General features: G+C 38.8%; 1 protein-coding gene across 3 annotated transcripts in view; it reads right to left on the bottom strand.

The window, feature by feature from the left end:
* RNGTT (RNA guanylyltransferase and 5'-phosphatase) overlaps positions 1 to 21,170 on the bottom strand; it is a 190,679-nt gene that overhangs the window by 18,517 nt on the left and 150,992 nt on the right. For 2 of the 3 annotated variants that reach the window (XM_061460307.1, XM_061460306.1), the window contains one exon: positions 14,934 to 15,000. The exons of the other annotated variant lie outside the window; for it this stretch is intronic. In XM_061460307.1, the coding sequence (XP_061316291.1) occupies positions 14,934 to 15,000 (67 nt within the window). The remainder of the gene's footprint in view (positions 1 to 14,933; positions 15,001 to 21,170) is intronic. 3 annotated transcript variants of the gene reach the window in all.

The raw sequence follows: 21,170 nt of genomic DNA, 5'->3' as shown, positions 1-21,170 counted from the left end.
AGCTCCCAAAGCAGTGCAGTCCACGGTCGATATTAACCTTCTCTGGAAGACTGCCCGAGTCCTAGCAGACTGAGCAGCTGGATCAAGACGCCTTACAGAACTATTTTGCTATAGTCTCATTACCTCCTCCTTAGAGCACTGTCAGGGTCTTGCTGACCCAGCAAAAGAAGCCCGTGGATGACTGCTACAGAGGTTAAGCGAGAGAGCTGTCCTCCAGCAGAACTCATGTCTCTAATTCCCTTCTGTACCAACACTGACTCCTCTGCTTTACGCATGAAAAAGAGATGAAAATCACACCTCCATGCCTGAACAGAATCCAGCATGACATCTCATGAATCTACCAACTGAGAACATACTCAAATATTTTTTATTACAGCACATTAAGCTAAAATCAATAGATTCATTTACCGAAACGGATTTAGTACTTCAGCTAATCAAGGGAAAGTAACATTTTTCTGAGTAGAAGTGACATTTCATTATAGCATTTGGTTGTAAAGTCACTGACAGAGATTTTACTGGATACCAATTAAACAGTAACTCACTGACATTGGTAACATAAAAAGCAATATGGCATATTTACAGTTTTCTCCCCAGTAAATGAAAACATCTACAGTTCTCAGCAATACAAATAAAGTGTCAGCACAATGGTTCTAACAACGCTGCCACATCTCTGATCTTTCCTTTTCAGATCTTCCTATACTACTTTTCCCAAAGATAACATGCTATTTTTTCTATAATCAACCTTCTTTCCTTTGGAGAGAAGTGGAAGACCCATTTTGAAAGCTTCAATTTGCTGAAATACAATAACATCAACCAAGCTTTCTTGTTCTTCACTTTTATTCTCACTTTATGCTAGAAAGATAAAACCACAGTGGTTTAACTACTGTCAAACAAAAAGTAAATAAATAATGGTTTTGTTGACTACATATAACAAGATTCTGCATCACCATTATTCAGCTGAGTACTAGTATATGTTTCTCACTGAAATGTGAAATTCTACAAATAAAATCATTCTGATATACTGCCAAGCAGAGGTGTATGGGACCCTTACAATGAAAACTGTGAAAGTAAATTTGATGAAAAAAATTATTTATGTAAATCATACAAATAAAGGAAGGAATTAAGAATGCAGAAATAAATTATCTTACCTGATTTACTGTCTATGTACAGCTTCATTTTCCCCTAGGTTTACTGCTTTCTACATATCAAAGTGTACAGGTGCTATTTATCATTTCTTTGTGTAGGATGTAAGCATCCTTCTATTTTTACTAGTACAGAATCTCACCTTTTTGCCTACAAGCCAGCCTTTCATGGGTACAATATTAATTTAATTCCACCTTCCTCATTTGCTAACCTTCTGTAAGAGTCACCAACTCTCTCATCAGAAGTCTAACAGAGCTTAAGGACTTATTTGGTTTTACAGATTATATTTGAGGATAGAAATGGTGAAAAAAAATAGATCTCCGAAAATCTATTAGCAGTAGCTGAAGTGACATTTAAGCCACAACAGTTGTCTGTGGGGAATATTATACTGGAAATGCTCACCTGCAGTTAAAACAGCTGTACAATAAGAATTTGGTTTTACCCAGCCTTTAATCTCGTAATTGGGAAGTGCAGAGAGACAGGCAAGACAAGTATTTGGAAGATTACTTTAAGTACTTAAAATTTAGGAGCTCGTTTTGGCATGAAATCAACTGTGAAAGGCTGGCACCTCTAGAAAGCAATTTAAAAGACCCAGAAAGGCAACTGTCAGGCACTTTCCTTGGAGGTTCCTAGACTCACCCTTGGATTCAACTGGTTTCCACTATTTGTACAGCGGGAACACAGGAAGCCTGTGGGGTATACAGTGGCTATCCTCCTTTACAGGTATGATAATTAGGCAGGATATTATCCACAACCCTTTTTCCTTTGTAAGCTGACATCCTGCATAATTATCTCATTTGATATTTCTTCTACCTTCTGTGTCATTGTTTACTGGCCTAGTCTTTTCCATTTATCTAAATTTAATCTGCATTTGCCTTTTACTAGTCCTAAACCAGCACAGTACCTCTCAATATGATTTCTGCCATGCAATCTTACCAGTATCTGACATTTAAAATATTTCTCATTCATGACTTTCACTATGCATTTTATATAAAGAAAGGTCTCAGAAACAATTTCCTAGTCAAAGAATTTCCCTGTTATACCATCTTTCACCCTTTGCAACTTCAACATCTTGATTTATTCATGAGTAATTTATTTTAAAGACATTATCATCTGCATTTCACAATGGTACTACAAGTTCAAGCTCATTTATCAAGTTCAACCTCATTTGTTCAGTTTAGACTCAAAATAACTCACCTCTAAAAAGCTTAACAAATCTAGATATACTCTGCCTATCAACCGTTTACAACAATGTGCTTTCTCATTCCCCCCTCAAGCCTGATCTTGGTCGATGTTCTCATGATACTTTAAAACAATAAACAATTAAGAAGTGTTTAAAAGAAGACCTAAAAGACTTTGCTCAAATACCTTTTGTTGTTTAATTCAATTAGAATAAATTTCTCACAGGGTCTGGCTTTTATACCTTTATTTAGAAACTATTTTTCATATCTATTTTTTCACTTTGGCTGTTATTCATTCCACTGCCTTTATTTCACTTGCCTACAGTACCAGCAAAAAAAAAGCCTCTAATGCAGAAAGAAAAGATGAACTTATTTTAAAAATCAGAACATATTAATAAAGAACAATTATAATAACAAATATGACATGAAAAGAATAATTTCCGAAGGAAACAATGAAGACAGAGAAATTTAGGACACTACTTTCTCTGACAAAACAATTATCTATGAGTTTCCCAAATTGCCTAAAACTCTGAGAAGCTTGAGCACACCACCATGCTGTTGGAGTATTGTATTCTAGTCAAAAGAAAATGCAAATGCAATTGCATTTATGGAAACTAAGCGTGGGGATGTCTACATCAAAGGAAAACCAGTCCCTGCTGCAACTCAGGCAAGCTCAGGAGCTGGCCCCATAAACAGCTGTTGTAATCAAGGTATCCTCAATTACTCAGAATAAATTATACTCTCTATGTGCAGAGGCACACCCAAACCCAGGTTTGACAATGCAGGAACAGCTGCAGCAACAAATTACCATGTTCAAGAGCTTAAAATCATCATGGACAAATCATCCTCTTCAGCAAGATGATTTTTGTAAAACATAAGAAAGCAAAATAAAAGATGGTGCCAACCCCAAATCACCCATGTACTGGAGCCAGAACTCTCAAACACTTAAGCCTGGGAGAGAACAATGTGACAAAGAGGACAAGGACAATGGCAAAACACAACTTGCAGTACAACACGAGCAATCTGGCAGTTATTCCACCGTGACAAAAGTGAAGGCTCAATGCAATGCAGATGAGAAATATCTGCAGTATCTGTGCTCATTTATTGCTAAACCAAATCTCTCACTCCTAGTATCTTTATCAGCAATTTTTAGGCAGTGAGCAATAACTTTATGGTTCAGAGACACAGCTTAACCCTTTTGTCTTGCCATCTCTTCAATATGAAAAATAAATCTATTAATGTGTTATTCTAATGAGACATAATCTGCATGTCCTAATGCTCACATTTATCATTGTATGTTTTCATGTCACTGGGCATAGGAAATTTACTGTAAGCACAACCTGCTTACCGCTTCGAAAATCCAGTTTTCTGTATGACTATACTTCCCAGAACAGTATCTGTAGGGGGACAACGGTAAATATTTGGAAAATTACCAGGAAGGCAAGAAAGCAAATGACTTAAAGAAGAAAGATGCCGAGACAAAAAAAGGAAATAATCAAAACTAAAGTCTGATGGCACATATAGTAGCTACTGCTGGTTTCAAATCTCATTATTCACCAAATGAAATGAAGCAGGAAACTCCAAATCAACCATCCCTGACACAATTAAAAAAAAAAAAATAAAAATCACTGGCTGGCTTAATTTCATAGGTCTTATGACTAAAGTACTCCAACCATATGAACTGAAGAAAAAAACATGAATGGTCTTAGAGATTAATTTTGAGGGCTTTTCCTAAGAGTCACTGAAGGTCAGAATTGCTGCTGGAAAAGGGGCCACACGCAAGACTGGAGGAGAAGGGAAGGTATGAATGTTAGATAGCGTGACCATGTCTTCCCAGCATACACTCAAGTTTTGTTTCTACAGTCCCATGTTGTATGCTGTCATGCACTCATCTTCCCCTACTAATGCCCATTATGCACAACAGTTACACCCCATCTCATGCATTTACAAAGCCTCCTCATGATATTTACCAACAGCTACCCACTGGGTGCTCTTCTTCCAGCCTTTTACTCATGACCTCTGCTACTGATCTAGCCAGTGCTGCCACTTCCAATTTCTTTTCTTCTTTGCTACCATTCTCTTAAAAAATAGTTGCATGGCTCTGAATAATCTGTAAACATCTTGAGTTTTAGAGACACTCCTGAGAACAGCAGTTTCTCTCAGTACCAGTTACGCGCACCAATTTTCAGTTTAAGCCAAAGACTCTTTATTCTCAACATATACCACACAGCTTGCTCAGTCCCTGATGTACAACCCTGCATTTGTTTCTCTTGGACTTCACAAAGTTCCTTTGCCAGCACTTGTTTTTCTAAGCTTTTTGATAAATAAGGTATTATCATACTGAGGTTCCATTGGTAGGATGTATTTGTATTCCAAAACCCAGGAAATGGAAGGCTTAAAAAATGAAATCTGTTCATTTTTATAATACCCATTAAAGCTTTTGCAGATATTTTTCTTCTTAAGCAGTTAACACAGAAGTAAATAGAAAACTAACTTAAAAAAAAAAAGAAAAAAAAAACCAACAAAAAAACCCTCAACCCCAAACCTAACCCCCTGATAAATTAAGTTGTACAACCAATTAGCTATTATTTTAACCTTTCCAGAAGGCTTAATTTACCTTATGCCTAGGCAAGAACAAACTTGGATGGATTTTCACAAAAACCTACTAGAAGCTGAAATAACAAAAGCTGCTCTCCTGCTGCTCTTCCCCCCCCAATTCATAGTCTAAAACCAAGCACCAATTATTCTATCTTATTGGCAGCAAAACAGAAAACTGCAGAGGTAATCTTCCTAATTCTGTTGACTTCTATGGAACACCACGGGCTTTACAAAGAACAAATTTTTAAACTGAATTCATAGGCATAATCATGGCAAAAAGCAAAACGGGGAGTGATCACCAGAACAGAGCAAATTTATAAATTACAGCTCATTAACGTTATGTCCCTTTAGGGCCAGCAATTGTGTCAGCATACAAAATCACTGCTGCGGTTTTTGCAGTGCTCACACAGATTTTCTACCAGTTACACTTCTGTTTACATCACCAGTTTCAGTGCTAGATTATTTTTAATTATTTTTCTTTTTTAGTGTTTTTTTCTTGTCAATGTGGCTGTGGAGAGTAAATATGCCCAATGTATGCTGGCATTTTCTGCAATATAAACACACACATAACATATCTTACTATTAATTTATACTACTGGTGTCTAGCATTCCCAGACAGGACTGAGGGACTATACAAACACACAGGCAGTCAGGACTCCTTAGCCTTAAGAGTCAGCAATTGCTTTTGAGACAAGCTGCAGCAAAGAATATCAAGATGAAGAGAAATGAAGTCAAGGGATAAAGAATTAAGCTGTATGAACTTTCTTCCCTAATTAATTCTCAAAGTAATGTTTCAAAAGTATCCTAGTTTCAAAATGAACTGAATTTGCTGCCTTTAACAAAGAGGTAATTTAGGAATGAGCAGTGGGTGATTTCTTGCTAGCACCTTACATCATTTTCTAACTTGCAGTTTGTTCAGTGAATTCTCTCTAGCACCTCCCTCATCTTCTTTACAAGATACAAACTGTGTGGGTAGGGCAATTTTTTACCTCGCAGTTTCTATTACTGCTGTCACAAACTCGGAATTTTGAACACTTTCAGATTATTGTTTAGGACACAAAGTCAAAGTGAGACACCTTGAACTTGGGACTGAAGATTGTGAGATGCTTAACTACTCCATGTTTCCTCAGGTTCACTTCAAGTCCTAGGCTTCCTTTCTGAAAACCCTGTCACTGCTGAGAATTAACTTTATTTTTAATGTAAAACCTTCCTGCATTCCTGAGGAAGGCAAACGCCGCTCATAGCCCTACGCCAGGTAACTTTTCATATATCCCAGACCATGCAAGCACCCTGAAGATAAAAACTAAGATGTCTGAATTTCAATCAGTCCTTTATGTGAAATCAGTACAGCAGAAAGCAATGAGCGGCAAACGAGGACAAGTTCAGGGACCAGAAGGCATTATCTCAGTACTGTATGACTTCCCATGAGAAGACTGAACATCATCATCTTGTAACAATAAACATCAGGAACAAGGCTTAAATTCCATTCCACTGAGAAATTTATTTTGAAATAGTATCTAGCAAATAAGCCCCACTTTTTAAGTGTTGGAGCTAAAACTTTCCATGTGTTGACTTCCGCATGACACACAAATACAGGAGGTTTCCACAAAAGACAAACAGAATAAGGAAGAGGCAGGAAAGCTTCCTTATGAAGCTTCTCTCAACAGCCCAATACAAGCAATTCCAACAATGCCCACTGCAGCTTCTACAGCTAGCAAGAGGATATGAAAATCCTGCTGTAACATCCCACAAAACTCTTTATAACATTAGAGACACACACCAGTTCTGTTCAGAGACTGTTAATGAGAATAAATAGATATTATTAATGTTGATTATTTTATCCTAAAGATATAGTTTGAGCTTCAGAAGAGGTAGAATATTATTCAGCTTTATTCTCGGTTTGTGCGTTTTAATTCAGAGTGACTGTGTTTAATGAAACGCAGGGACTCAGATTATCTGAGTTTATATTCTTCTTTCACAGTCATCAAATCATATAATTATCACATTCTTTCTCAACACTGTAAAGGTGTTTATTCCTAGTGGAAGTTGGATCCAGATCTTTAGCTCTCAAAAATGTTCTTCTGCTTTCAGAAAAAAACCCTATTTCTATCCAGCATAACCCATTTCTTCTCCTATCATTACTTTCCTAGTTTAAAATAATCTTCTCCTTCCCCTCACCACCCATGTTAACTCTGTTAATATGAAGATGAAATAATCCTTCTGACACTATCTTGCACAGCTAACCGAGCAAGGTAGCACTATTTATCTTTAATTTGACAGGCCTCTGCTGAACCCAGTGGTTTTCTTTCAGTTTGAAGTCGTTTGTCTTCAACATGAACAACCAGAATCAAACACCTACAGATGAATCTGTATTTTCTTCCTCAGGAACATCTCACTCCAGAGACTATAGGGCTGTATTTGTCATCTTCTTCAAGCTGAAGCCATGATATTCTTATGTTTTATACTATGGCGTTTCACAACACATAAAATACACTAACAGCACCAAATAGCAAGAAGCGGAGGTAGGCAACAGAAACAAGACTCAGATTATGACTTTACTGTGATAAACGAGAAACCCTTTTCTGCTGTGGTAGTAAATGCAAAACCCTCTGTCTATATGTCCAGTAAGCAAAGCATCAAATAACTAGGGCACCAACATACTCTTACTGGCCGTCACATCAGGCAGAGAGGTAAAACCTATACATGTATTTTGCTAGACCATGTTGTTGTGGAGCTCTGTCAGAACAGCAGCTAAGTGTATGGTGAAAGTTGAACTCACTCCCCTACTAAATTCGGAGTACTCTGAAGAACTGAACCCTAACAAGTTTCTCTGTATCTGACCTCTGTGACTAGATAGTGGCAGTCCACCTGGCTTTGAGATCACGAACTGTTGTAGAGGTCACTGTTGTACAGGGAAGAAAAACATGCCAGCTTCAGTCAAGAAATCTGCAGCTTATACTAGCTTAAAAATAAGCTCTTGAAAGCAGCAAGTTCAACAATACATTCCTTTTCCCTCTTCTTTCAGAAAAAGAAGTAAATTGTGGCAAATCACTTCAGTAATCTTCTACAGATGGTGGATATTGCTGAAGGAGTCAGAAATAAGGTCTAGCCTGGTTCTCAGACATCAGTCCAGCTTCTGTGTCTGGATAAAGGTAAAGCAGCCGCGCTGAAGATGTTTCAGCTCTTGGGAACATTACAGTAAATTCTCTCGGGCGCTGATAAGCTGCCTGTGGATCTTAAAGTAAAGGTGAATGGATTTGTATCTGGAGGGTCTACTGGCTTTAATGTGATAAAATCAGAGAAATTATTCTAGGGAGATTATCTGCTGCAAGGCCTCTCTCTGGCGGAACTCCACTATGTTTTATCACGTTTAAAGTTAAAAGTGTATTGCCAAGGGAGAATGAGGCAGTTTGGGAAATAATAGCTTAGAACCAAACTCCATTCCTGGAGTGTAGGCGGTACATTTAGCTGCCTCAGCAATCAGCAATGCTGTTCTCAAGTTTAATAAAATCCCAGATAATGGCTACTGAGCTGCAGGTTAGAGAAGAGAGCTTGATTCCTGGCTAGACCTTGACAAGACGGCTGTAACTACAGGAGCAAATTCCCCAGAAGCAAACTTAAAGCTTTCAGAATCCTTCCAGTGGGCTCCTGCCATAGAAACAAAATGCTAAGAACACATCACTATTTCCAAAGTATTCTTTTCACTATAACTGTCCTCCTGTTCTATTAAATTGAACAATTCTGTTTGGAACAAAGCAGTATTTATTATGAAACTTTTTAATAACTACTCTTAAATACTAAAAATAAAATAGCAGTAATTAATCTTTATTTAAATGGTAATTTAATGTGTTAAAAGCCCAAAATGAAACTAGTGATTAGCTCAATAGTAAAGACTGCCAGAAACTTCATTACTGATTAATAATGGAGGACAGAGTGTACTGAACATTTTCCCCTAATCCCAGCAGCAACCAGGAACTGAACTGCAAAAACTTTCAGTCCTAACAAGTTGATTAAGCAAGATCATTTTCTTTATAGTTATAATTACTGGATATAGTGTAGCTAAGTTTTCGTTCTAATCTACATTGCTCAAGTCTGTCTTTCAAAAACAACGTGTCACATGTTACGTAGAAATCTTGTTCCGCAAACATGTTAACCCTGTAACTTACCCTTCCAACAAGTGACTATCACATATGCCAGAACGATGGATTTAGTTTCTTCTAGTAAATACAAAATTCCTATGACAATTTTCAGCTTTAATAGCTTCATGCTACTAAAAGAATACTAACAATATTTAATGTAAATAGATTAAAGGAATTTTGCCAGTTAATTCCAGCTGATGTTAATACTTCATCTTGCTGAGCAAGACTGTCATAGAAACCTTTTTTCATTTTCATTCAGTTTCCAAGAGATATGTAATAAATACAACCACTTAAGATCTAAAGAAAACTGCAAATCACTGAATTGCTCTGGAGTTCTTTGAACAACTGCAGAAGTATATGACAGTAACTACCAGACTAACATAGCTATTTAAATGGGAAAATATAAGAAAAGTAAACATTTATGGTGAAACTGTTCTATAACACCATTCAACAGAGAATAGAATTAAACAGTAACTTCAAATAATTTCATTTAGAAACAAAGTTTTAGCCCAGAAATCCAACCGTATCCTGGGCTGGATCAAAAGGAGCATGACCAGCAGGTCGAAGGAGGTGATCCTGCCCCTCTACTCTGCTCTTGCGAGACCTCACCTGGAGTATTGTGTGCAGTTCTGGTGTCCTCAACATAAAAAGGACATGGAACTGTTGGAACAAGTCCAGAGGAGGCCACAAGGATGATCAGGGGACTGGAGCACCTCCTGTATGAAGACAGGCTGAGGAAGTTGGGGCTGTTCAGCCTGGAGAAGAGAAGGCTGCATGGAGACCTCATAGCAGCCTTCCAGTATCTGAAGGGGAGCTATAGGGATGCTGGGGAGGGACTCTTCATTAGGGACTGTAGTGATAGGACAAGGGGTAATGGGTTCAAACTTAAACAGGGGAAGTTTAGATTGGATATAAGGAAGAAGTTCTTTCCTGTTAGGGTGGTGAGGCACTGGAATGGGTTGCCCGAGGAAGTTGTGAATGCTTCATGCCTGGTGATGTTCAAGGCCAGGTTGGACAGAGCCTCGGGTGAGATGGTTTGGTGTGAGGTGTCCCTGCCCATGGCAGGGGGGTTGGAACTAGGTGATCTTAAGGTCCTTTCCAACCCTAACTATTCTATGATTCTATAATTCTATAAAAAAAGTTATTAAGAAGAACTACCCTCTATGAAACTGATTCCTTCAATATAACCTTAAAGAACAATCTCCTGGAAATAAAATGAGAATTCATTGCCACAGTGAATTTGACTTTCAAATCATTAAGTAATTTAGTACTCTCAGCAGCTAGCTGAAATAACCATCATTTTTATAAGCCACTGAACTTACTGAAACTCACTATTACCCTAGAACAAGAGCAATCATAAACACTGTGAAATAACTTGAAAGTTCTATATCGTGAACTCTGTTCGAAGTAGCAATATAAAAAATTTTGCAATATCTATGAACTGGCACATTATTGGAAGAGTTCCAGGCAGATCCCTCTAGGAAAACATTCTTTTTTCCATTTCTTCCCATCTATCTGCTACCAGACACAGGATTCAAAAGCTTAAGGAGTGAAAGCTTCACATTTCTTTTGTATAATGAAGTACAGATATAAAACATTTATCAAGCACTACAATCGAAAGCAAGTCAGGAGGAGGAAGATCAGGTAATTTTGGTTAATCTTACCAGCTCAACTATGTCTTAGAAACATTATAAATATTAATATATATAAATATTAATGAATAATTGATACGAGACCCTCCTAGAAGAGATGTTAGTATTTCAGACTCTTTTCCCAGACTTGCCATCTACAGTCTTCATCATCAAAGACACTGGTGCAATTATCTCCTGTACAGTTCTTGAAAATCAAGCTTGTTTGCTTTTGGGAAGTGATACTGTGATAAGGAGTTTCCCTCTGCAGTTTTGCAAATGCACGTAAATTGAAACATGAGTTTATGAGTACTAGCATGGCAGTTTATATGTTTACTATGAATATTTCAAAGGTCTGGTAACATTCCTATTTGTCCAACTGAAAATGCACTAAGATGCTGCTGTATAATAATTGCTGTATAATAATGGTTCACTTTGAGTAATAAATCTACACTGACAGAGGAGTGTAGTGGTTTGGGCATTCCTTAATGCACACGTTTGGGAAGAAATGCCATATCTCAATAGAATACGTAACACTCGGGATGTTTGCAAATGAACATGAGTGGGTAATTTATACAACGAGAGAGACCAATCCATCACACAGTGAGCAAAAGCATATCTGAACTAAAAGGTTACAAAGACTCCGTCTTATATATATTCCATGATCTAGCGTGTGGGGTTCACGGGTCTTTCAACTGGTGGAATCATTAGCAACCATGAATGAAAGACCTGAAGAACTGCTGGGGGAAGAATGAAAGAAACTTGTGTCAAGTTACAAAAGACCACTGTACATTTCCAGAGTACATAAAATTATTTTCACAGCACCAACTCTCAAGGTGAATTATTACTCCCCATTTTTGATGCTGAAGATCTCTCTTAAGATGTGATTCCCATCGCTCTATGCCAGTTCCTTCTGCTGTTACACAGCCAGCATCCTTCTGGAATCTCCATGCAATCAGATGGGAGCCTCGATTAAAAAAGCTGGTTGTTTTTTATCAACTGTATGCCATTTCCCTGTTGTAGCTAATAATACAAGCCACAGAAGAGAGGACTCTGAAACAAATAAACTTACCATTTTAGGATTATCTTTAGCATCAGAAACAAAGCAAGGCAACTGTGCGCAAATATATGCCCACATATCTGCACCTATAGCTCCAAAAATAAAAGTTCTGTTTTGCAAATTACAGCTTGTAGAACTAGATTATCTGAACAACCAACACCAAGCTGTGTGGTTTGGTTGATACGCTGGAGGGAAGGAATGCCATCCAGAGGGACCTTGACACACTTGTGAGGTGGGCTGATGCCAACCTCATGAAGTTTAACCATGCCAAGTGCAAGGTCCTACACCTGGGTCGGAGCAATCCCAGGCACAGCTACAGGTTGGGCAAAGAAGAGATTCAGAGCAGCCCTGCAGAGAAGGACTTGGGGGTGTTGGTTGATGAGAAAACGAACATAGGCAGGCTTCAGTGTGCGCTTGCAGCCAGAAAGCCAACTGTATCCTGGGCTGCATCAAAAGGAGCGTGACCAGCAGGTCGAAGGAGGTGATCGTGCCCCTCTGCTCTGCTCTCCTGAGACCTAACTTGGAGTATTGTGTGCAGTTCTGGTGTCCTCAACATAAAAAGGACATGGAGCTGTTAGAACAAGTCCAGAGGAGGGCCACGAGGATGATCAGGGGACTGGAGCACCTCCTGTATGAAGACAGGCTGAGGAAGTTGGGGCTGTTCAGCCTGGAGAAGAGAAGGCTGCATGGAGACCTCATAGCAGCCTTCCAGTATCTGAAGGGGGCCTATAGGGATGCTGGGGATGGACTCTTCATTAGGGACTGATGTGACAGGACAAGAGGTAACGAGTTAAAACTCAAACAGGGGAAGTTTAGATTGGATATAAGGAGGAAATTCTTTCCTGTTAGGGTGGTGAGGCACTGGAATGGGTTGCCCAGGGAGGTTGTGAATGCTCCATCCCTGGCAGTGTTCAAGACCAGGCTGGACGAGGCCTTGGGTGATATGATTTAGCCTAAGGTGTCCCTGCCCATGGCAGGGGGGTTGGAACTAGATGATCTTAAGGTCCTTTCCAACCCTAACGATTCTATGATTCTATGATTCTATGAACGTGTCCATGTAATCTACAGTAATTTAGTAGATAATAAGCTTTGTCTTTTCCAGGTAGCAACTGAAAGTTGTTTTGAATATCCACATTACTTATTCTGTGGGGCAAACACAACATTTAGGATGAGACTACACCAGCAATATATTACTAGAAAGTCTAATATTAACCTACTCAAATTAAATGTATGTCAGATAATTATCAAGCACTGTACCATATATAAGGTAAGAACAGCAAGCAGAACAGATAATGCTGTTGTGCCCGTATCTTGAATATTCTGCCATTCCCTACCTTAAAAAGGTACTGAATGGTTGGATATAGGGAACAATTAAATACATTAAGTTTTTGCCGCTTGGAAAATGCATGACTGATGTAATGTGGAAGAGAAGCTAAAGTCAGGAATATAGAATAACTGGTCACTATTTCTTCTGATACTAGGCCTAGGTCGAACCAAGCTGAATTATTAGGCAACAGGTTTAAAAGAAACAAAATAATACCTTAACTCACTGTGACACTATGGCTTTGTGTGTCGGAAACTCCCTTAGGCACATTCAGGGGGGACAGGTCCAACTAAGCCTATTAAGCACCAGGATGCAGCTACAACTTCCAGCAGAGAAGCCCCTGCATGTGAATTTGCAGGAACCTGGCTGCATACTTTGTATTTATCCTGGTTTTGCATGCTTTCTTGAGGTGTTTGCTAATGACATGATACTCAGCCCTGAAGTTTAATCTTGCACGGTGTCTGCTTTACCGCTACCCTGTGAGCAGAAGGGCCTCTCCATGGCCATAGTACCACTGCTGACTGCAAACTCAAAACAAGCGCAGTATATGCCTCTTCTCTCCCAAATTCACCCAATGAAGCTACAAACTCTTCCCGGCAATAGGGAAAACCTCCATTTGCTGCTTATTATTAGAAGCAGATGGGACAGATGCAGGTGGGAATGGGGCCTTATTTGGAAGGGAGGAACAGTGTGACAGAACTTTTGTAAAGCCTTTAAACAAGCACTATTCTGAAGAGTTATCACCAAATATATACAAGCTTATTCGTGATGAAACTTCTGGCAAGAAACATTTAAATTGTCTGATGATTAGCCAAACTGAATAATACACATGTAGGAACTGGGGAGTTCCAAAAGGAAGAAGAAAGATGAAAAGCACGCAGCTGTTATTTTAAAGTAATTTTAAAACAGCACTAAGGCTTAACTATAAAAAGCAAGTATTTGCTAAATCCAGTTGGGAATACTGTTCTTTAGTAATGCAATTAGAGATGGCAAAGGAGCACGTCTCAGTTTCAGAAACCAAGTTTCATTTTGATGTAAAAGAAAACTTAGGCTTTTAGAATTCTGAGAGGCACAAGCATGTGCACATGATGGAGGGAACAACGCTGCCAAGAGTGCAGAATATGTAATAATTACAGGTATCATCTGGGACATGGGAACATTTTAGCATTCTAAAACAGATACCATATTTCCACATCCCAGTGTAATGACTGATGTGCTAATACCTCCCTCTCTTTGTCCTAAAAAAAAACACCCCAATGAAACTCAACAAAATCAGTCCACATATTCTTGTAAAACATCTCTGTTTGCAAGTGACATGACAATAACTGATTAGCAACTGGCAATTAGAAATGTGGAACTATTATAGTTCAACTGAAGGAAAAGAAACAATAAGTCATAAAAGGCAAATTATTTTCTGCCAGTTGTAGGAGTCTTTCATAATAAATCTAATAATAATGGGAAAACAATCTGTGCCTTTTACTGCAGTGTCTTCCCTGTCAAGGATCACTTAAAGAATTACAGAGTTTCAAAAATGGTGGTTTTTTTTTTTTTAAATGCCTCTGACAATGAAACCTAAGGAAAAGAAAAAGGGGGGGGGGAGAACATTTTCCTTCTGATAATTAAACAAGAGTCAAAATTAATCAAAAGATGACAGGAAAACCTAAACCTCTTTGACAAGTTAAGTACACAGACGTAACTAGAAGCAAACCCAGAATACGGCAAACATCACCAAAGCAGCACTATTTCCTATTATTTTTCCTGAAGCTGTATTGATAACTCAAAGTTCTCTAAATTAAGAGTTAAACCATACAGAAGTGAGATAACTTAAATATCCAAATACCCCCAGCTTATTAATCGTACCTTAATTTGTGCAAAAGGTCTGTCAAAGTTTCCAACATAAAGAAGACCAACATTCTGCGTGAGTAGCCTAAAAAAATGAAAAAAATCTTTTAAGATATCATTTTATAACCATAAGTTTTTTCCAGTAGTGGTTACTGAATCCTAGCAAGGTAACAAGCCTCATTATCACAGCAAGAGCTACCTCTGCAAATCTGATTACAAGCTTCTATTTGAACTACTACAAAAAAGGGAAGATGCACATTAAAGATGGATTCACACCAGTAATTTGTGTTTATGGTGCAAGCAGCTCTTCAACAAAATTATTTCACAGCCTTCTGTGTGATGGATGTCACTCAGTAACACAGAAGAATGGCAGGTAATGTGCCTCTTCTATTTATTAGAGACCATTAGAGACAAAGGGACAGTAAGAGAAAAGACTAGGAAACATGCATTCACAGTGGCAGGCCTAAGAGTTAAAACAGATTAGGGCAAATAAAAGTATGCACAGTAACACAAAAAAGACATCATTACAAGTAGAGAAATAACAGAAAATCTCTGCAATAGTGTCTAATGGCTTCCTAAATGAAAAAGGCTCAGATGCAGTTTGTTCTTGCTGTTCTCTTCAACTGTTTATAAAGTCGTTGAGACACCATCAAAATCCAGAGGGACAGTGGGATAAATTGACCCAAAATGGCTGTTGGTACTTCTGGAAAAAAGTTAGTTTGAATTATGCACAGAAACTTTAAATCCCACAGGAACATTAGGGTGTTGCTGCTACCAACAGGCAGACAAGAACGCCATGGGACAGCAAAAAGGGTAGGAGAGTACAGTGCTGTTCACAGTGGACATCAGGACATTCCTCATGCTAAGCAAAGGCACAGCAGTCATTCACTCCAGTTTAAGGGCTCCAAAAGCATTGTGCTGAAGGGCATCCCATAATGAGAACTTCCTCATGACAAAACCTTGAAAAAAGCTTCTATTTTGATTAAAAGGGACATTCAAAACCCATCCTAATCTTCAGTAGTTCCAGATTTCCATTAAGTGTTTGCTATATTTTCCTTAAATTTTACATCCCATTCCCTTTCATAATAAGGCCTCACATATGAATTAACCAACCAGAAATAAGTAGAAAGGTAAGCATCATTCTGCTTAAGTCTGACACTAAGGTGTGTCTTTCTTATGTTTTTAATCATATATACACTTTTAATTCATACTGAGTTACACATTTTTTCTATATAGAAACCAGCTGTAATTTTCATCTCATTTCTCACCTGTTTTCATAAACAAAACAAAACAGAAACTTAGACGGCAGTAAATCATTCTGACCCCACACCAGGTACTCAGTACCATTTTGATTCTTCCCAGTTCTGACAACAATATGATGCATATGACCTTAAACTGATTCACCAACAGCGAGAATTAGTACAACTCAGCAAAACGACAAAGTTGAAACATTCACATACATAAAACAGTTACGTAAGAAGTAGTGTCCAGCTGTACAGTGTCTTCAAAAAATTCTTCTGTAATTAGATAGGGTTATACAAAAATTTCCTGGGCATCAAGAGAAGTACTCGAAGGAGAGACCAGTCAGATTCAGAGCAGGGCAGTCACAGTACAGACCAGCAAGTGCGGTGGACTCTTGTCAAGAAGACCTGTACTATTTCATAATGGTTTGCAGTATACAAAAGTCAGGATAAGTGTATTAAACTTATTTTCAGTCACAATAAGTCAATTTTATTCAGAACTCAGGTGTCTGGAGTTGGAAAAGCCAGCATATTGATCAAACCTTCTTCTAGGACTATAAAGCAAGCTTGCAAAATATTTAAGGTTTTCATTTTCTAAATGAAAAGAATCACATAGAAAGTCATTAGCAAAAACGGTTACAAGAGAGGATTTAGGGTATGTCTTCATGTTTCAGAGAGAGGCACCTTAAAGAAAAAAGTATTCTCTAAAAGCACTGCACAAAATTTTTGTAAGGCAGAAGAAAAAAAGAATCCACTAGCCCTGTTTCTAGTAAGAGAGGTAAAAAAAAAAGCCATACAGTGTGATTATTCCCAAATGGTTACTCTTCACCAAACAGAAATGTAGAGCCACCAAAATTTGAGCCTTTAGGATGGCTTTAGTTAGAAGCAATGAACATCTAGGGAACCTTAGGACTGGATGTTCCTTAAGACCACACAGCTGTCTTGCACTGTTTAACCTGCTACCACTGATGTACACCCAAAACCTGCAAAAGGACTGCAATAACTGCTTTCCTTAACAAGACTACTATTGACACAGCACAAGCTTATTACTATTTATTCACCTTTCACTGCCTCGGCTGAAAAAGTATTTTACTTATAATTTTTTATTTGTATTCTCCTGGCACTTCAAAAAGACAACATTAATTCAGTGCAACGTTAGTGAAATTTTATGGGAATAGAAAGTTATTTGTAACTCTCTGTTGCTTAAATAAAAGGTTGCAGTATTTGTTTCTCTCGTTTTCACATTCCTCATGAGTTCTAAAGTTCAAAATTATATCAGCAACATGCAAAACTAGTCAGTTTTCCATTTAAGCACTCAATGAGGTTTAAAAAAGCATCCCAGTCGGATAATGTCCCAAAATACTCTGTTTTTTCACCTTAAGTGGCATGAGCCATTATGAATGTCATGACTGGTGTAAACTCTTTTACGTCAGGGTCTTTCATATCACCATAATCTCTGTATTTCAGAGGCTGAGATCACACTGAAGACTCTGAAGAGATGAGCAGACTCTGGCAAGAATCATTCCTGAGGCTCTGGATAGGCCAAGCTATTGCAGTAGTGTTACTGCCCTCCTTGGCAGCCACCAGTGGCTGTACCAAAAAACCATGTGCCAATCAAGGTGAGGGGCAAGAGGAGCATGTGCCAATCTCCATCTCACCCACAGGAATGCATCATGATAATCTCTAACTACCATTAAGATGTACTCTTCACCAGTTGTTCTTGTAGTTCTTTATCACAACAGAAGGCTGCATTTTTAACTTCATAACATGAACTTCACCACGTCTAAATTGATAATAATATTCTCTCCTAATGTTCTCAACTAATTACCCTTTGCCTTTGAAGACCTGGTAGGCAGCTTTGGTTATAAGCATTTCTATGTTTCCTTATGCCAGTGTTGTCTTTTAAAATGTCATTCTTCTCTTTCTTACCTAATTTCACATTTATACGGTTCTATTCTCAAAACACCATCAGTGGCACTCAACACCTAAGAACTGGATACCATCTGTAACTGGACACCATCTGTAACTGGACAAAATCAATACCAGCCTATGAAACAGTGGTGACACTTTCATAGTGCAATTATCATCTCTGAATTTCACATTTAAATAATTACCTTAAAATTATAAGAAGCTATCATCAAAGATGCAAATGCCTACTGTCACTTCAATACATATATTTACTATTGCCTGAATATATGTAGCAATATACAGAGTTGACTCAACTAATATTAGTTTATGGATTACTGTTTAGTCTATCTGTAGTCTCTTCTATGGAATATATTATGAACACAATTTCCATTTTTTTTCTGTAAGTAGAAGAAACATCACCCCAAGAAGCAGTGGCTCTTTAGAATATGCTGTCTACACATAACATTACACTCCTTGCACTCCTGTCCTACACACCCAAGCGAGCACACTTTTAGCCCAATGTGCCTATTAGGGCTGTATCCTTATGTTCCATACAAAGAGCATAAAAAAAAAACCAAAGTGTCAGGAGAAACCATTTCTGACTTTTGCCAATATAATGTCAAGGACTTAAAGGCCTTTCCAGAACCAAGAAAGTGCTCCCATACAGTTACCACTAAATTCCCTTTTTTCTGCCTTCAGAATCCTAGATTTGGCCTTTTCTGGGATGTAAAACATACCTAGTGTTTTCAAAATCCAAGCTGCAGGAGCTAGGCACTGACAGAAGCATCGTCCTGGTTTCAGCTGGGAAAGAGTTTTTTGCTCAGGCACAGCGATCTAAAACAATGTGGTGGCAAAGGGATGTGAGGGGGGTAAATGGAAATAAATACAGGACAGGGTTAAGGGCTTGGGTGAAAGGAAACTTGGAGTAAGTGCCAATGTCAGACAGCAGGGAATGTGGAACACAGGAGGGATGACAGAGGTATAAAGGAGTGACAAAGCAGCTTTCCAGGTTGGAAAGCATTGGGGCAGAGCCCTGGGCTGGAGAAGATCAATGGATTAGGGCTATGGGAGCAGTGATTTACCACAGAGCTCACCTTCCCTGAGCACAGCTGACCTTGCCTGGGGGTTGGGACAGTCCCAGTACCATCACCCCCTTCCTACAGCCTTCGGCCATGGAATGGGAAGTAGAGCAACTGTTGGCGATGAACTTTATGTGGGCAACACATTTTGGAGAAGCTTTATCACCTCTTCTTCACACTGTTCTTGGTTATTCACTGAGAGCTGCCGGTGGAGATGTTAAGAAGGTATTTCAAGATATTCTCAACCAAAATTCAGGCACAGCTCACTGTTTCTGAAGGCAGAAAGTAGGGGTCAAATAGTTCCTCTGTATCTTGTTGGGAGGTATACTATGAGGATACCACTTCAGCTTGATCTGAACTCCAAACCCCAATGTCTTCAGACTCCAAGGGCTGCCCTGAAAGTCTGCTCAGGCTATCAAACAGGTCCATGTAAACTGTGGACCTGCAAAATGTAACTTTTGACCCGTTCATACACAAAACAGTTGAGGGTTGCCCTCTAGACTACCAGGATCCTTGTGCTGCTGTGCAGACTACGGAAGGAAGTTTCCAGAAAGAAGCACGCAGAGAAATAAAGAAGCAGGTTGGAGCCAGGAGCCGCCACCTCTCACAGGAGCAAGTTACTGCAGATTAGCTGAACGCAGTAACATGCTCCTGTGCGAGGCAGCAGCTCCTGTGCTTGCTCTGTTGCAAGACTGGTGGCTTATCGTGCAGGAACACAGACTGAGCCTTGCAGCTATAGCCAACAGCACAGAGGTCAGGCAGGACTGGAAAGCAGGGAGTACAGAGTGAAAAATGCAATATGTGCAGCAGAATTGCTGAAAAGAGGTCAGGTAATTGGCATTGGAAAGGTGGAATGCACCAAAGGAAACGATGACCAACGAATAGGCATATTGGCTTGAGTTGTCTGCTTTTTTTCAGGATGAAAGCTGCCATGGAACAGGCAGTGGTAGGCATGCAGAGCTGCCTATAGCAACGCTTCTGTTATTCACTACCCCTATGAAACAGGATGTGTAACCTCTCCCTTAAATTTCCACACAAAAAAAACCAACCCAGCACTGATGACAATTTATCAAACAGAATCTTGCAGTATTTGTACTAGGTAATCCTAAAATTTAACTTGAAATTCACTGTGGTTGAATAATAGTTCATTACGCCACATAAATCAAGGCACTAGATTCTGTATTGCTGGTTTTATTCTTGACTGCTGCTTGTTTCTTTCACTCCCGCTCATGCAACCATCAAAAAGCCTGACTCTAGATAGCACTGTGTGTGTTCTTAGGAGCTTGGTAAGTGTTACAGCCCGCCACCAAAACTTTGTTGAACGTAATAAAACAACATTGTCATACTGCATTACCAGAAAAGTATTTGGGTGCATGCAAGACTGCAGAAACTTCCAAAACTCAGCTTGGCAGCCATGACTATCGGTCTCTGCTTCCACTGACAAGACTACAGGATTAAGATGCATAAACTATTTCACAGTCAGATGCGGCAGCAAGTAACTATAAAGGGGCTGGTATCTGACTTAACAACTTCTTCCTTCATATGCTGCAGCAGATATTTGCAGTCTTTACAGGGGTTGCTCTTGCAAAGATTTCAATCCTGAGAAGACTTTTATGAAGGCTGGAATAGATGTGAAGCAAAATGGAAAAGAAAAAACAATCCTGACACTCAGTGGGACTACTGACCCTTCTGCACATCTCTGTCTTTATTGCTAAGAACATCTCAGCGTATCCATTTTTGGCTGATTAAGGCAAAAAGGGAATACAACCTGATTAAGTTATAAATTGGACACTGATAAAATTTTAGGAGGATCCCTGTGACCACGCTCACATTTTGAACTCCCATATTTAAAACAACTATACAATAGGGATTAATTTTAGTTATGGTCTGCTTTTACATTTCATTTAAAAATATACCCTATGGGTGACTGGCATATACAAAACATTCCACTGTTATGCTCTATATGTACTTTTAACTGTCTCTAAAAATTGCTCCAGATGCATTTGCACATTTTAGGCAGAAATTAC

Source organism: Pezoporus flaviventris, unplaced genomic scaffold (genome assembly GCF_033815535.1).
Source record: "Pezoporus flaviventris isolate CSIRO_AGI_PZ_B2104156 unplaced genomic scaffold, CSIRO_AGI_Pfla_v1 ptg000031l, whole genome shotgun sequence".
NCBI classification, from domain to species: Eukaryota; Metazoa; Chordata; class Aves; order Psittaciformes; family Psittacidae; genus Pezoporus; species Pezoporus flaviventris.
This window is presented reverse-complemented; position numbering and strand designations above follow the sequence as displayed.